Source organism: Protopterus annectens, chromosome 9.part0, assembly GCF_019279795.1.
Source record: "Protopterus annectens isolate FY-2018-M chromosome 9.part0, PAN1.0, whole genome shotgun sequence".
Taxonomy (NCBI): Eukaryota; Metazoa; Chordata; order Ceratodontiformes; family Protopteridae; genus Protopterus; species Protopterus annectens.
In genome coordinates, this window is record NC_056743.1 from 1743477775 (window position 1) to 1743495405 (window position 17631).

At 45.8% G+C, this 17631-nt stretch overlaps 1 protein-coding gene across 1 annotated transcript in view; it reads right to left on the minus strand.

Annotated features, from left to right (window-relative positions):
- LOC122810775 (transcription activator BRG1-like) overlaps positions 1-17631 on the minus strand; it is a 1556036-nt gene that overhangs the window by 1513014 nt on the left and 25391 nt on the right. Inside the window, exon 3 of the mRNA XM_044082336.1 lies at positions 14769-14919. Coding sequence (XP_043938271.1) covers positions 14769-14919 — 151 coding nt within the window. The remainder of the gene's footprint in view (positions 1-14768; positions 14920-17631) is intronic.

Sequence of the window (17631 nt, forward strand, 5' to 3'; positions counted from 1 at the left end):
CCCGTAACTGTGGCCCTGCAGGAGGCCTCCAGAGAATCAAAACCACATTGCGATGTATGCTTTCCCACTTGTTCAGTTGCATGCAACAAATCCTGTATTTCCTTATTTTCTGTACAAATCAGAATTATTCAACATTTTCTGTTTTAACAGTGACATTAAGTATTGCTAATATTTAATCATATGAAATTGACAATTTAAAGCCCTCACAGCCAAAGCAGCAGAAGTGTAAACCTTTTTCCCCCCATCTGTCTAGTGCCCTTGAATCCCTGTCAGAAGGGACAGGGTTTTTTGCAGTAGTGGCCTTAACCACCTTGGGACCTTGAGAAATAGTTTCAGGGTCAGCAGCAGGGTTTTTATAAAGAAATTTATGTGAATCAGGAACCCTGTAGTATCTGTCTTGTTTAACAGGAGCTGGAGGTAAGGAGTCTGGAGGAAGGCTGGACTCTGAAAACACATTTCTGTGCTGAGGAAGTAAAAGAAAATCTCTAAACCTTTTCTTTAATTCTGAGTAATCTTGGCTCTCCCAGTGGAAGTGCTCCCTCATGGTATGCAGGGTTTCCCCAAAAGAATAATCCTCAGGTGGAAAGGCTGAAGGAATGGATTCTTCAGCATCAGAATCCTCATAGGGAGGAAGAGAATATTCCTGTACAGAAGAGGAGTCAGAGGAAATGGAAACCTGATCTGAAGAGTCAGAGTCTGTCTCTTGCCTGGGCCTCTTGTCGGGAGGGGGATGGGAACCCCTGATCAAGGTAATAAGGTCTTCGGCCATTTTGAGCATCTATTCCTTAGGCATGGAAATCTGTCCTGGAGAATGCTGTACTTATTTCTTTGTCTTTAAAGCTGCTGTAGTCTTTGCTTTTGAAGCTGAAGTAGGCTTTACATATAGCTGTATAGGTCTGAAAACACCCTCAGAAGCCAATGCCTGCTCAGCGGCTCCGGACCCATCTGAGGGAATGATTTCAGAGTGTCCAATACCTTGAGTATCCAGAGGCCTAGCTGGCTCCACGTGGGAGTAGTCAGCGGCCTGTGGCTCTGAGGTAGCAGGTGTCAGGGGCTGCGAAAGTGCCTCACTGAGAACCGGCGACTGGCTTAGCGGAAGCCTCATCGGTTTTGGATCTCGGATGCCTGTCTTTCTCTTTTTCCTTGTGTTTTTTAGAAACTCTGGTCGGCGGCTGTTCCGACGGCATTATGTAATTGAATTTTCAGCCAAAGTAATAAGCAAAATCAAACCGACGCTTAATAGTGCATTTGTTGAATCTAGCACAAAACAGACAGCTAGCAATGTTATGATCAGGGACTAGGCAAGGAATACAGTAAGAATGATAATCCTTATGAGGTATTTGCTTCCCACAAGAAATACAATTGTTAACTTTTTCTGACATCGGTCTGGAGCAAGAAAAAAGTTTCCCCAACGGGGTACTTAGCTTTAATGAAGATTTCGGATCTGAAATTAGTCTGTGAAAATTTCAGGAGTCTGCCGACCGGCACTTGCAAACTGCTTTTGCTTCAGGCACTGCGCAGCAAGAAAGACTGAAGAAAATGGCATCGTCTGCATCTTTTATACCCCTGGTGCACTGACGTCAGGGAAGAGGCGACAGCAACAGACGCCGGACCTAGACTTTGGAATTCTGGCCGACTGCGGGTAGCCTGCCAGCAGGATAACCCAAGAGTAATGACTGCAACAGTGAAACACGATAATCACTACACAGACATGGCTTTGAGGCCTCTCAGCACGTTATTGACACCCAGCCTTCTTTAAAGAGACACTGCTGCAAGGAAAATGTACAAGGAGGTCACTACAACATGGTGTCCAGCTTTGATGCAAGGATGAAGTCCTTACTTTGATCCAGATGATCCAAATTTAACTAGCAAAGGAACAGGAAGAATCCACTGGTCAATAATTGCTCATCTATCTCAGGGGTAAGAAAGCAGCCCAACCAGTCACTGCACAAAGTCCTAGTGAAGCAAAGAGAACAGTGTGACAGCAGTATAGATAATATGCATGTGGCCACATCAAGAAGTGCTTAAATACTACAGCAAAATAGAACATTCAAGGTAATATGCAAAATTTAGCGGACCAGTTTACCCATCTTCAGTGGCACATGCCATAAGCATAGGACTCGGGTCATTACGTCAGTGAAGAAAAAAGCACCTCCTGTGGCTGCAAGTATTACTAACCCTACACCAGATGGCTCTCCACTAAGGTTGTCTGTTACCAGCACTATAGCTGCCAAAGGGCTCTCCTAAGACCAGGAAAGTACAGTTGTATACACTTACCATAAATGTACATGAAGTGTATTCACTGTTGCAGTCATCACATTTGGATTATCTGCCTGCAGGTAGCCCCTCAGCCGGCCTGAATACCAGAATCTTCGGATGCTGTCGCTTCTTCCCTGACGTCAGGTCGTAAAAAAACATGCAGCAGATGCCATTACATCAGTTTTTCTTGCCCCAGGTGTCAGGTGCCCCCACAATAGGAAGCAATTATATGGTATGGTACACACTGCCATCAATTAGCAAATACACAAGAAAAAATAAATATACCAACAAGAAGGAAAGGTAGAGCCAAGAGAAGTCAGGGGGCTAGAGGGAGGGTAACCAGGACTGCAACGGTGAATACACTCCAACATCTACATTTATGGTAAGTGTACACAACTGTACTATGTTCTTCGTGTTTCACTATTGCAGTCATCACATTTGGGTTGATTCCCAAAGCTAAGGAAGGGAGGAGGAAGTTAAAGAGCATTAGGGCCAGCTATTAAGCCCTGCAAGACTGCAGTGGCAAATCCAGCTCTGGATTTATTAAAGCTAGACATGTGGTAATGCTTGGTGAATGTATGTACAGAGCTCCAGGTAGCAGCTTCTAGGATGTCCCTGGTAGGGACTCCTCTGAGAAATGCCATAGAGGTAGATGCAGCCCTGGTGGAATGTGATCTTATTCCCCTGTGGGGTAGGTTTTCCATGGTGCTTGTAGCAGAAATGAATGCAATGGGCTATCCATTTGGAAATAGTTTGCTTTGAAATAGCCTTCCCCTCTGCCCCTGCAGCAAAGCCAACTAGCAGCTGATCAGATTTTCTGAGAGGCTTAGTCCTGTCCAAATAGAATCTTAGTTGCCTGTGCACGTCCAGAGAGTGCAGTATTCATTCCTCTTTGTTTTGTGGATTAGGGAAAAAAGTAGGCAAATGAATGGACTGATTTAGGGGCACACTAGACACCACCTTGGGCATAAAAGAAGGATGAGTCCTGAGGGAAACCTTGTCAGCATGGAAGATAATTAAGGGTTCCACTGCCATGAGGGCCTGTAATTCAGACACTCGTCTTGCTGAAGTGATGGCTAGAAGGAAGGCTTTTTCCAAAAAATGAATTTCGACTCTGCTGTAGCAGCTGGCTCAAAGGGGGGGGGGGGGGGGGGTTTCCAATACAAAGTTAAGGTCCCAGGCTGGAGTGGGAGCTCTCCTGTGGGGTCTTAAATTTTTGGCCCCTCTAAGAAATTGTTTTAGCAAGGGGTGAGAGAAGAGGGGTGGCTCAGTATTGTAATGTGCTGAAATGAGAGAGGCATGAATTTTAATTGGAGAAGGATAGGCCCTTGTGGAGTATTTCTGTTAAGTACTGTAAAATATAAGGCAAGCTGGGCACCGTTGTGCCCATCCCCTGAGCCTGGCTCCAGGAACAGTATCTTCTCCACTTTTCAGTATAGGATTTTCTAGTAATAGGCCTCCTTGCCTCCAGAATGACATCCCACACCTGCTTACTGAGAGATGCTAGAGGAGAGCTCAAGGAATTAGCCAGGCTGCAATGTTCAGGGTTTGAAGCAGAGGGTGCAGAATCTGGCCTGCCTGCTGGGACAGCAGGGAAGGGGTCTGAGGCAGGTGCCATGGTTGCAGCAGTGACATACTGTGCAGGAGAGGGTACCACTGCTGATGTGGCCAGTCTGGTGCAATCAGTATTGTCCTTGGCTTGTCCTGTTTGATCTTTAGTAGAACTTGAGAGGAGAGGCAGAGGGGGAAGGCATAAATCAAGAGGCTTTCCCAGGTAAAGGACATGGCATCCACTTTCCAAGCTTGACTGTGGGGAGTTCTTGTGCAGAATTTGTTCAATTGGTAGTTCTGAGGGGAGGCAAACAGGTCTACCTCTGGAGTCTCCCATTTGTTCACAAGGTTGAATATTTTGAGTTCGTTTCCACTCGTGTGGGTCTATGAGATTTCTGCTTAAGTCTGCCAGTGAATTTAGTTTGCCTGGCAGGAATTGTGCTTATAGGCGTACTTGGTAGCTCAAGGCTGTGTTCCACAGAGCCATGGCTAGTCTGCAGAGAGGGTTCCTCCCTTCTTGTTTATGTACCACATAACTGTGGTGTTGTCTGTCTTTACCAAAAGTTGTCCTGGAAGAATATGGTCTTTGAAGGCTGTTAGAGCATTTTGTACAGCTAACATTTCTTTTTGATTGATATGCAGTTGCATCAGTTTCAGGTTCCATTTGCCCTGAATGCACTGCCCTGCCATGGGTGGAGTGAAAGGGAGCCCCTTGTGGTGGTAGCAGGCCTCTGCCCACCAAAGGAATTCTGTCTTCATACAAGGAATGATAGAAATAGTTTCCAGGTCCTGAGAATGTTGACACCATAGGCTTTTTAGATACCACTGGAGTTTCCTCATATGCAGTCTTGCATATGGAATTAGTAGAATGCAAGAGGCCATGAACCCCAGAGCTTGCAGTATTTTCCTTGCAGACAGCTTGGGTTTTGTGGCCAACAGTTTGAAGTAGGATGTTAAATAGACTCGTTTCTCTGGAGTGAGGAATGCCATCTGGGAAGTTGTGTTCCAGCTTGCTCCTAGGAATACAATCTGTTGGCAGGGCACCAAGATTTCTTTTCTTTGATGGTGTACCCCAGTGAGGTTATAAGTTTCTTTACGAATGCCAGGTGTTGTAATAGCAAGTCCTGGCTTTCTGTCTGAATCAGAATCATCCAAGTATGGGTAAATTTGAATATTTCTCTGCCTGCAAAATGCAATGGCTGGAGCTAGACACTGTGTGAACACCCTGGGCGGAGTAGATAAGCCCAAGGGAAGTGCAGAGAACTGAAAGTGCACGGAGCTCGCCCTGAAACTTAGGTACTGTCGGCAGGAACCTCTTATTGGAATGTGCAGTTAAGCTTCAAGTCTAGGGTTGCCAGCCAGGCATCCTTGGCTAGCATAGGAAGAAGCTGTTGAAGAGTTAGCATTCTGAATTTTGGAACCACCAGAAAGGTGTTGAGAATAGAGAGGTCCAGGATAGGATACCAGGAATTGTCTTTTCTGGGTATCAGAAAGAGTCGAATAAAAACCTTGTCCCCTTTGTACTGCTGGGATGGGTTAAATAGTCTGTTACTGAGAAGAGAGAAACTGCTGTTGAGCCTCCACCCATTGATTTCGGGGTAGGTCTGGCCAACCATTTGGGGCTGGTAGTGTGTAGAAGTGGAATCTGTATCCTTGGGTAACTATGTTCAAAACCCATTTGTCCTGGGTAATAAGCTCCCAGTTTTTTGCATGCAGGCAAGCTTTCCTCCTAAGGGAGCAGGTAGTTGAGCAGGGCTTGGAAGGGTTAAGGCCAAGTCATTGTGCCATTTTTCCATAGTGGGGCAGCTTACCACATCCTGCTTTGGAAGTGGGAGCACCCCACTGCTTAGATCTACGCATAGTCTGAGACTGTAGCCTAGGAGGTCTGCTGTTCCTGGGTTTGGACTGAGAAGGCCTGGAAGGGACTGGAAAGGACCAATTCTTTGAAGGCCAATGCCTACTGAATCTGGGAGGCTGTACTTGTAGGAAAACTTTAACAGTTTGCATAGATTTAGCTTTTTCCTCCATCCTTTTGAGGACTTCTGCTATGTTGCCAAAAAGGCGGTCCTGGTTTAAGGGAGCATCCAGTAATTTAGCTTCAACATGATCTGGCAAGTTTTGTTCCATAAGCCAGGCATACCTTCTAATTACAGACCCAGTGACAGCAGCCCTACAAGATGCTTCTAAAGCGTCAAAACCACATTGCAAAGTATGCTTACCAACTTGTTCTGCAGAATGCATTAAATCTTGCAATTCTGTGTGTTCATTCAGCACAGTCAGGAATCAACATCATTTTCTGTTTAAGTAGTCCCATAATATGCTGCAGATACTTTAACATATGAAACTGGCAATTTAAAGCCCTAATGGCCAAAGTACTAGAAGTATACCTTCTTATCGCATCTGTCTAAGGCTCTAGAATATCTATCAAAAGGGGTAGGCTTTTTGGCAGCAGTAGCCTTAATGCCTTTTGGTCCTTGGGAAATGGTCTCTGGATCCGCAGAAGGATTCTTGAAGAGGAACTTGAGAGTCAGGTACTCTGTAGTACCAGTCAGGTTTTCTGGGAGCTGGAGGCAAAGTGTCTGGGGTACGGCTAGACTCCAAAAAAGCATCATCTACAATGTCCAGAACAGGAGGGATAGCTAAAGGGCCTGTGTTGAGGCAGGAGTAAGAATTCCCCAAGTCTCTGTTTGGACTCAAGAGTAATCCTGGCTTTCCCAGCGGAAATGCTCCCTAAGAGTATGCAAGGTTTCACCGAAAGAAAAATCTTCTGGAGGGGAAACAGATGGAATGGAATCCTCTGCATCAGAATCCTCATAAGTATATAAGGGCAAATCCAGTAATAAGAAGGAGCAGAAATATCATATTCCTGAACAGAAAAATAAGAAAAAAAAATCAGTTCTAGGTCTCTTGGAGGGGGAAGGCTGGCTTCCCCTAATTAAGGTAATAAAGTCTTCAGCAATTCTAAGCATTTGTTTTTGAGGCATATGGGCCTGAGCCTGCGGTTTGGTAGTCTGTTTGCTAGGTACAGTGCTAGTTTTTGGCCTGAGGAATTCGGAACTTCTGGATGGAAAAGATGGTGTTGGTTTAATATGAATGTCTGTAGGCATGAATACACCTTCAGAAGCTGGTGCCTGCACAATGGTTCCGGACTCATCCAAGGTAGAGACATCCACAGGTTCCATAGTCGAAGCATCTCGCGGCATACCGGACTCCGAATGGGTTTCAGTAGAGGCCTGCAAATCCGAAGTAGCAGGTATCAGGGGCTGCACAATGCCTCACTGAGTACCGGCGGACTGGCGACTAGCTTAACGGAAGCATCGTCGCCAGTTTTGGACCTATGCGGTCTGTCTCTATCCTTACTTTTTCGGAAGATCGGTAGTCGGATGGCTTAACAAAGCCATTTCAAGTACATAGAGTACGAAAGTAATTGGCTGCAAAAATGGCCTGCTGATGAACAGTTCAGGCGTTGAACAAGGCACAAAACCGACAGCGAGGGACGTAGTGGTCTGGGCCTAAACAGGGGATGCAGTAATAATGAAAATCTCTGAGGTATTTGCTTTCCACAGGCAAGACAATTAAGTTTTACTGATATCGGTTGGAGCACGAAAAAGTATCCCCAATGGGGTACTTATCTTTTTGAAGACTTCAGGTCTGAAACTCGAAAACGAATGTTTCAGGAGACAGCCTACCAGCACTTGCAAACTGCTTCTGCTTCGGGCACTGCATGGCAAAAAAGACTGATGTAATGGCGCTGCATGTTTTATACCCCTGACGACCTGACATCAGTGAAGAAGCAACAGCATCCGACACAGAAATCCGAAGACTCTGGTATTCAGGCTGGCTGAGGGCTACCTGCTGGCAGATAACCCAAGTGTGATGACTGCAACAGTGAAACATGAAAATCCTCCTCCTCCTCGTGTACGGTGATATAGGGATGTACAGGAATTAAGCCACAAGACCACGTTTCTCACAGCCGATGGCTGACAAAACTGAGATGGTGGGTAGAGCACCTAAAAAACACTGCCACTGACTGAAAGTACAGTTGTGTACACTTACCATAAATGCAGATGTTGGAGTGTATTCACTGTTGCAGTCATCACATTTGGGTTATCCCTGCCAGGTTAGCCCTCACCCGGCCCGAATAACAGAGACTTAGTATCTGTGTTGGTTGCTGTCTCTTCAGGACTGACTTCAGGTCGTCAAGTAGTATAAAGAAAGGCAGCTGATGCCATTACATCAGATTTTCTTGCCCTGTCAGGAGCCCCCAAGTGGGAGCCAGATTCTGGTGAAAGAACCCCACCAGTAGAACGTAAATAACAAAATGTCCCTTGTAAGGAGAGAGAAGAAAGAAGAGGGGGATGGAGGGAAGGAAACCACGACTGCAACAGTGAATACACTTGAACATCTACATTTATAGTAAGTGTACACAACAGTCATCACATCTGGGTTGATTCCCAAAGCTGAGGAAAAGGATGGAGGTGGTCAAGGAGACTAGGGGCTGGCTAGGATGGCCTGCAATATTGCAGAGGCAAATCCTGCCCTGGATATGGAGAACATAGGCAGGTGGTAATGTTTGGTGTAAGTGTGAACAGATATCCAGGTGGCAGCCTCCAGGATGTCCCTGGTGGGGACTCCTCTGAGGCTGTTCTGGTGGAGTGAGCCCTGACCCCCATAGGGGGAGGCATTCTGTGTTGCTTGCAACAGAAATGGATGCAGTGTGCTATCCATTTGGAAACTGTTTGGAGATGGCTTTGCCCTCTACCCCTGCAGCAAACCTAACCAGCAACTGATCAGACTTTCGGAAGGATTTAGTCCTGTCTAGATAGAATCTGAGCTGTCTGTGCACATCTAGACAGTGCAGGATCCTTTCCCCCTTGTTCTGTGGGTTAGGGATAAAGGTGGACAAATGAATGGATTGGTTGAGAGCCACACTGGACACCACTTTGGGCATGAAGGATGGGTTAGACCAGAGGGAAACTGTCAGCATGGAAGATGAAGGGCTCCACAGCCATGAGTGCTTGTAGCTCAGACACCCTTTTCTGGCTGAAGTGATGGCCAGGAGGAAAGCGGTCTTCCAGGAGAAATTTTAACTCTGATAAAGAGGCTGGTTCGAAGGGGGGCAGGGTGAGCTTTTCCAACACAAAGTTAAGGTCCCAAGCTGGGGTAGGTACTCTTCTGGGAGGCCTCAAGGTGCTAGCCCCACTTGGGAATTGTTTGATCACAGGGTGTGAGAAAAGGGGCTCCTCAGTGGGGAAATGAGCAGAGATAGCACAGGCATAAATTTTAATAAAGGAAAAGAGACCACTGTGTAGCAGGTCAGGTAAGTAATCCATGATGAGACGGAGGAAGGGCTGTGCCGTATTGGCTCCCCTAGCCTGAATCCAGGTGCAGAACCTTTTCCACTTGTCAACATAAGACTTTCTAGTGCTAGGGCGTCTGTCCTCACGTACATCTAGAATCTGCTTATTGAGGTTGGCAGATTGATCGGTGGTTAGGGAATAAGCCAAGCTGCAAATTGAGGGTCTGCAACTGGGGATGCATGAATTCTCCTTCCCTCTGGTTCAGGAGGGTTGGGGTCTGAGTGAGATGCCATGGTGGCAGTGGGGACAGGCTGCGCAGCAATGGATACCAGTGCTGGCGAGGCCAGTCTGGAGCAATAAGAATTGTCCTTGGTTTTTCCTCCCTTATTATGAGCAGTACCCTGGGGATGAGAGGTAGTGGAGGAAATTTACAGACCGATAGACTGACCCAGGGGAAGGACAAGGCATCCACTTTTCAAGCCATGCAGTGACGCGCCCTGGTGCAGAACTTGCTGAGCTGACGGTTGGTGTGGGAGGCAAAGAGGTCGACCTTCGGAATGCCCCACTTCTGAGTTATTAGGGTGAAGGTTCTTTTGTCTAGCTGCCACTTGTGTGGATCCAGAAGATTTCTGCTTAAGTGGTCTGCCAGAGAGTTAAGAGAACCTGGCAGGAATTGTGCTAACAGGTGGAGTTGCATGGCAGAGACTGTGTCAAAGCGTCATGGCCAGCCTGCACAGAGGGCAGGAGTGAGTCCCTCCCTGCTTGTTGACATACCACATCACAGTGGTGGTGTCTGTTTTGATCAAGAGTGCCCCCTGGGGAGAGAAGGGGCTTGAAAGTTGTCAAGGCGTGCTGGACAGCCAACATCTCTTTTTGGTTGATGTGCAGATGGATTTGCTGTGGGCTCCACTGGCCCTGTATACACCTGCCCATCCAGGTGTGCACCCCAGGCATAGTCTGATGCATCTGTGGTGGGGGTCTGAGTGGCGGGGGTGGTGAGAAAGGTAGTCCCTTGTTGTGGGAGCATGCTGCTGTCTACCAAAGAAAATCTTTTCTGAGGCAAGGTATCATGGGTATAAGTTTCCAGGTCTTGCAAGTGTTGACACCAAAAGCTTTTTAGGTACCATTGAAGTTTCCTCATATGCAGTCTGGCATATGGAATAAGTAGAATGCAAGATGCCATGGACCCCAGAGTTTGCAGGATTTTCCATGCAGATAACTGGGGTCTGGTGGCTAGTTGAGAGAAGTAGGCTGTCAGGTTAAGTTTGCATTTCTGGTGTAAGGAATGCCATCTGGGATGCTTTGTCCAGCCTTGCTCCCAGGAATATAATCCTTTGGTTGGGTACTTGTTTGGATTTCTTTTCACTGACTGTGTACCCAAGGGAGGTCAGTAGGGACTTTACAAAGGCCAGGTGCTTGAGCAGCTTTTCCTGTCTGAATTGGGCAGTTGTCTAAGTATGGGTAAATTTGGATATTCCTTTGTCTGCAAAAGGCAATGGCTGGAGCCAGACATTTTGTGAAAACTCTGGGAGCAGTAAAACGCCAAATGGAAGCACAGAGATCCTGCCCTGAAACTGAGATATTTCCTGCATGATTCCCTGATAGGAATGTGGAGGTAGGCCTCTTTTAGGTCTAGGGTGGCTAGCCAAGCATCCTTGGTGAGCATTTTGGCATCACCAGGAAGGTATTTAGAATGGATAGAGGATAGAGCACCAGGTGCTCTCTTTTCTGTGTACCAGAAAAAGTCTGGAGTAGAAACCTTGGCCTTTCTGTTCTGCATAAACATGCTCTATTGCTCTCAGAGAGAGCAGGGAAAGGACTTACTTTTGCGCCTCTGCCCACTGGTTTGGAGTTAGATCTGGGAACCCTTTTGGAGTTGGAAGGGTGTGGAAAGAAAATCTGTATCCCTGGGACACTATGTTGAGGACCCAGCGGTCGTTGGTAATGGTGGCCCAGGTTCTTGCGTGAAAGGAGAGTTTTCCTCCTAGGGGTAAATGAAGGTGGACAGAGGGAGGGGTGGGGGAGGAGAGTCATTGTGAGCTCTTACCATGAAGGGGTGGCTTAGAACTCCCTGTTTTTGAAGTGAAGGAAATCCACTGTTTTGATCTCTGCATTCCCTGTGGCTGCTGTCTAGGGTGTCTGCTTCCAGGGGGTCTGGGCTGAACTGACCTGGTGGGAGCAGGAAAGGACCAGTGCTTGGAGGGGCAATACCTGCTGAGCCTGGGTGGCTGAACCTGTAAGAAATCCTTAACTGTCTGCATAGCTTTAGCTTTTTCTTCTATCTTTAAGACCTCCTCTGCCTTAGTGCCAAATAAGTTGTCTTTGTGCAAAGGTGCATCCAACAAATTTAGATTTAACATGGTCTGGGCAAGGCCTGTTGCTTAAGCCATGCATGCCTTCTAAGGATGAACCGGTGACTGTTGCCCTGCAAGAAGCTTCTAGGGCATCAAAACCACAGTGCAAAGTGCGTTTACTTACTTGACTTGTAGAATGCATTAACTCTTGTAACTCTTTAGATTCTGCACAAGCAGGAAAGGAAGACACTTTTTATTTGAGGAGTTCCAGGGTATGTTGCTGAAATTTTAGCATACGGAACTGGCAATTTAGTGCTCTGATAGCAAGAGTAGCAGAGGTGCATACTTTTTTACCCCATCTGTCTAGTGCTCGGGAATCCCTATCTGAGGGGGGGGTGAGATTTTTCAAGAGTGATTTAATTCCTTTAGTCCCTTGAGAAATTACCTCAGGGTCAGCAGTAGGATTTTTAAAAAGAAATCTGTGCGAGTCAGGGACTCTAATACCCTTCAGGTTTTCTGGGTGCAGGAGGGAGGGTGTCAGGTGTCAAACTGGATTCCAGGAAAACATCGTCCCCAACATCCAGGACTGGGGAAATGGCCAGGGGTCTGTGCTGTGGAAGATCTAAGAATTCTCAGAGTCTCTTTTTAGACTGAGGGTAGTCCTGACATTCCCACTGGAAATGCTCCCTCAAGGTATGAAGGGTTTCCCCAAAGGAAAAGTCATTGGGGGGGGGGGGGCTGAAGGAATGGAGTCCTCTGCATCAGAATTCTCTGAAGCCGAGAGGGGTTGCATGTCTTCATATTCAGATGCATCAGAGTCATCAGACTCGTGTTCAGACAACTACTGGGGACAGATATCTTTCTTTTGGAAAGGGTAGCTTGGCTTCCCCTGATCAGCATGAGAAGTCTTCTGCCATTTTAAGCAACTGAGACCGAGGCAAGGAAGCAGGTGCCTGAGACTGGGTCAGTTTCTTGGGTGTGGTTCGTACTCTGGGCCTTAGAAGCACTGTAGTTTTCGAAGAACAGTAGACGCGAAGGAAGTCTGTGTCGAGAATCGGTAGTGTGAAGTACTTCCTTGGCAGCTGGTGCCTGTTCAACGGCTCCGGACCCATCCAAGGGAGAGACAACAGCAAGATTCTTAGTTGGAGTTTTGTGACATACCGGACTCCGAAAGGGTCTCGGTAGCAGCCTACGAATCCAGAGAAGTGGGCATCAGGGGCTGCAAAAATGCCATACTGAGGACTGGAGAACTGACGACTAGCTTAACAGAAGTGTCATCGATAGGTTTGGACTTGTACGGTCTGACTTTATCCTTATGTATTTTTTTGGAAGATCTACTGTCGGATGGCTTACCGAAGCCATATCAAAATTCAAGGACTGTAGGCGAAAATATCTAGCTACAATAAAGGCCCGATGACAAAGTTCTGGCGTTGAACAAAGCACAAAAGCGACAGCGGGGGTCATCGTGGTGTGGGCCTAAGCAAGTGACAGTAAGAATGAAAGTCTCGGTGTGGTATTTGCTTTCCACAGGCGAGACAATTGTTAACTTTTTCTGACATTGGTTAGTGCAAGAAAAAAGGATCCCCAATGGGGTACTTATCTTTAGAAGACTTCAACTTCAATTCGGAAGCCAAAACTCAGGTAGCGGCCGACCAGCACTCGTGCGAACTGCTTCTGCTTCAGGCTCTGTGGCAAGAAAGACTGATGTAATGGTGTTGGCTGCCTTACTTTATACTACTGACAACCTAACATCAGTCCTGAAGTGACAGCAACTGACGCAGAAATACTAAGCCTCTGGTATTCAGGCCGGCCGAGGGCTACCCTTAGCAGGGATAACCCAAATGTGATGACTGCAACAGTGAAACATGAAGAACATCGGGGGTTGAAAATGTCATCTCTAAGGTATGCTGTACAGAAAAAGGTGAATGAAAAACAGCTAAAGGGCTAGTGCTAGTCTAATCACTTTAACTGTATTAAATTGAGTAAACCCATAAGCACCCATTGTCCAAAAGATTTGCATTGGGTTGCCAATAGACCTGAATCAAGACTACTGTGCAAGAGTCTAAATTTCTGGGTCAGACATATGCCACACTTTGCGAATGAAGGATTACAGCAATGGGTGACTAAACACCTAGAAAGAACTCTGCAAACCAGGTACAGCTGACCCAAGTACAAACAAAAAGGAAAATTTTGATTCTTCCCACATGGACTTGAGAAAAACTTAACTTCTGTTTTTACTTATGTGGATATACCCTGTCATTTCTTCTAATGATGGCTAAAACAATAAGCACCATCACTGAGTTTTACCTAAAAAAGGTACTGACACAGATGACTGGGTCTTCAATCATAACCAAGTCAATAAGTATGAGACGCAGACATTAAGAAATTCACCTCAACAGCAGGTTGAAGCTCGACAGGCAAGTCCTGATGACCATGTTGAGAACACATACAAGTTGGTTACAATCAGAGTCCCATCATAATTCTATTAAGTGCATGGAGCTTTATCTTCTCCACAAACTCTACCAATTACAGGAAAACAAGTGAAAGCTGTACAACACTTCTGTCCCCTCAGTTTGTGGTACCTCTGAGGAACACATGGCTTTAAAAGCTTTTAGACTTTGCCACCATGTGTGTCAGTGAGACAGACAGAAGTGTTTAACAACTTAAAAAGCAGTTTAGTTTCTCTGTGGTTCTGTACTTGACAGAATGAACAGACACTATACAACAGGAAGAATAAAGCTTAACAATGATGACAAATGCTTATATTTTGAGTACCTTTCTTACATCAAGAGTGTATCTTTTTCTCTGAATTTGAAGCATAATCATGGCGTTCCATGCAGATTATATTTTGGCAAGAAAAAAATATTCAAGGATACTAAATTGTTTCAGTCTGCCACAAATTATGGAGAAATAAATAGATGGGGGGAAGAGGACGGCAAGATACACTGACACATTTGGTCCGGTGATCCTCAAGTATCTGGGAGAAAAACAGTTGCCGAACCATTACAACACAAGGCCTGTAACAAGTACTGTGTCTGCTGTAACAGCATTAAGAACAGCATGCAATAAAGTATACATATACGTATGCAAATGAAAAAAAAAAACACAGCAAGATCAAGCCAAAGGAAAAAACAAGCAAGGGTCTGCAACGTCCTTAAAGGAAGGCTAGTGATAACATAAACAAGCTGGTTATGGATTCAACATAAAAATCTAAGGAAAACAAAAGGGCTGCTCTTCATCTCCAGCATTACTGCCTTTCATGCCACAAGTGTAAGCAACCTGCATTACGTTAATTTTTTTTTTCATGAAACCAATCTTCTCAAAGTAAAACAAATACATACATACACACAAGCTTGATACATACCTGATACTGTTTCAGCATTCCATTGATTAACAATGAGGACTGTTTCTCCACCCTCTCTGTGACTGCATGGGCCACAGCATAGTATGACTGCAAACCCTGAGGGACAGTCTGAGATGAACTGTATTCATCATCAACATCCTGTTTTGCACCTCTGCAAGAAAAAAAAAATCAGAGTCAATGCATACAACAAAGAAATACCCACATTCCAACAAAGCCACAATAAGCACAAAACACTTAACATTTTTCATGCAATATGCATAAGAGAAGTTAGAAACCTAGAGTTTTGTTATAAGTTGCATCTGAACTGAGGAACCAAGCAGGGGTGTCCCTTTTCTGCTTTATTTGCTTTATATTCTATCCATAGGCAAAGAAAATAAGGGACTCAAATTCAAGAACTTTTTGAAGTAGACAGTTAGGAAGGTAACCTTGCCTGGAGGAAGAGCCTTCTGAAGAGCAAAGTCCAGTAAGCCTCCTAGAAACAAAATCCTCAGTCAGGTTTGAGATTTTTGAGTATTGCTGGTTAACAGTATAGAGGTTAGTAAGTTTTGAGTATAAAGCAAGCCCGCTTTGAGTTTTTCTAGGCTTGCTGTCTGAATGAGGCAATCTAAGTAAGGGTAAATCTGAATTCCCTCTGTCCTGCAGAAGACATTCAGCAGGGCTAAATATTTTGTGAAGATCCTGGGTGCAGCAGACAAACCAAAGGGCAGAGCAGATAACGGATAATGTCTCAAACTTGCTCTGAATTGCAAGAAGCTTCTGTGCGATTCCTCTATGGGGATACGGAGGTATGCATTTCCTTACATCTAAGGTTCCATGTAGACATTGCGGGAAATCATGGGGAAAAGCTTTTGTAAAGTTAGCATTTTGAATTTTGGGACCTGTAAGAATTAGCTGAGCCACAGCAGGTCTAGAATTGGCCTCCAGGTACATTATTTTCTGGAAACTCGGAAAAGTCTACAGTAAAAACTTTTTCCTTGTAAAGATTTTGGCACATGTCCCACAAAGCCTTGAGCAGACAGAAGCACTACTTGTTTTAAGGCCTATGTCTTTTGGTTTGGAGGAATATCTGGGAAGCCTGAGGATATTCAAGGGTTATTTGAACTTGAGTTTTTAACCTCTTTGAATGAAGTTTAGCACCCATAGATTCCCGATGAGTCCTGTTCTTGTGGAACACGGACAGTCTCAACTCAGTCTGGGGGGGGGTGGGTGCCATGAAAGAGTCATGATTCCACCCTGGACTATTAGTGTCAGCTTACCACAATCTAGGCTGCTGATGCAGTCTTTGGCTCCTTTCCCTACAAGGTCTGCTTTGCTTAGGCTTAAACTGGGGTGGGGGGGGGGGGGGCTGGAAAGGACTGTTTGTTATGGCAACTCCAGCTGAAATGAGGAGATTGGCCCTATAGGAAGCCCTTGAACGTTTGCATGGTCTAAGCCTTATCCTCCATTTTCTTGAGGAGGGTCTCAGCCTTAAGACCAAAGAGAAAGTCTTTGTCTAAGGGGGCATCCAGAAGATTGCATTTGAGATGTTCAGAAGGGAGTGCTCCTCTCACCCACGCAAGTCTTCTAATGACTGATCCTGTAGCTACTGCCCAGTTGCAGGCTCCCAAAGCATCATAGCTGCAGTGGAGTGCGTTTAAGTCACCCGAGAGCAGAGTTACATAAATACAGTAACTCCTTTAAGAGGGCCTTATTTTCATTCCCCTCAGTTTCATCTGGTCAATAATAATTTCCTGGTACTTCACCATATGAAATTGGTAGTTTAAAGTCCTTATGAAGGTAGCAGAGGTGCAGACTCTTTCCAACCTAAGGCTCTCCTTTGTCTGTGGGCAAAGATTTTGGGAAACGCTAGAACCCTGTAAAACAGGTCAGGATTTAGAGGGGCAGGGGGAAGACCGTCTTAATTGTAAAGAATAGAGGAACACGCTGTCTACTGCCTTTAAGATGAAGAAAAAGGGTTTATGCTCTGGGAGATTAAGGAATTCCCTAAACCTCTTCTTGGATTTGGGGGAGTCCTGAGCTTTCCCTCTGGGTATGCAATGTTTCCCCAAAGGAAAATTTCTTCGGGGGGGGGGGGGCTACTGAGGCAGGTTTCTCAGAGTCAGAATCTCTATAGGAAGAAATAGATGCACCCTCCTCAATTGAGGATTTATGATCACAGTCAAAACCAGTCAGTAAATTCCTGTGGTGGGGTATCCCTCTTACCTGGAGAAGTTTCAGGAGGAGAGAGAGGCAGCATCTGAATATGACCAATCAAATCCTCAGTCACCCTCACTAGGTCTTATTGCTAGGCCTGAGAGTGGGAGCCGGTAGGCCTAGGCTGGAAGTAAGGTTGGAAAAGCTTTTTGTGAGTGGCCTTAGGTTTTGGCCCAAGATCCACCTCTGCACAAGTACCTATATACAAGCAACCAACTCCTGTGAGCAGAAGGTTGAGGCAATATACTGATGCAGCCAGCCATCATCTTATAGAGCAGTCATAGGTTCATAGGTTCATAGGTTCATACTAGGCTATCTGCCCGAGGGCATTTACAAGCCTAGCCCATCGTTTTGTGGCTTAGGCCACCCCTTTAGTATGGGGAACTATACCCATTATTTTTCTGTGCCTCTGTCGAGCAGTGACACTGAGGTAATCCCTGGGGTATATCTGCGATCTCCCATCCATTGGTCAAGATTTCTCTTGAACAAGGCCAGCGAGGTGCTCTGCCTCACATGTACCGGGATTTTGTTCCACAGCATAGGGAGTCTTTGGGTGATGAATCTATCCCTCCAGCACGTCCTCTTCATAGCTGTGTCAAGGTGTGAGTCCCCCCCCCTTGTGGGTCTGATGGATCTAGATTTTTTGAGGTGATGTTACAAGGCACCTTTC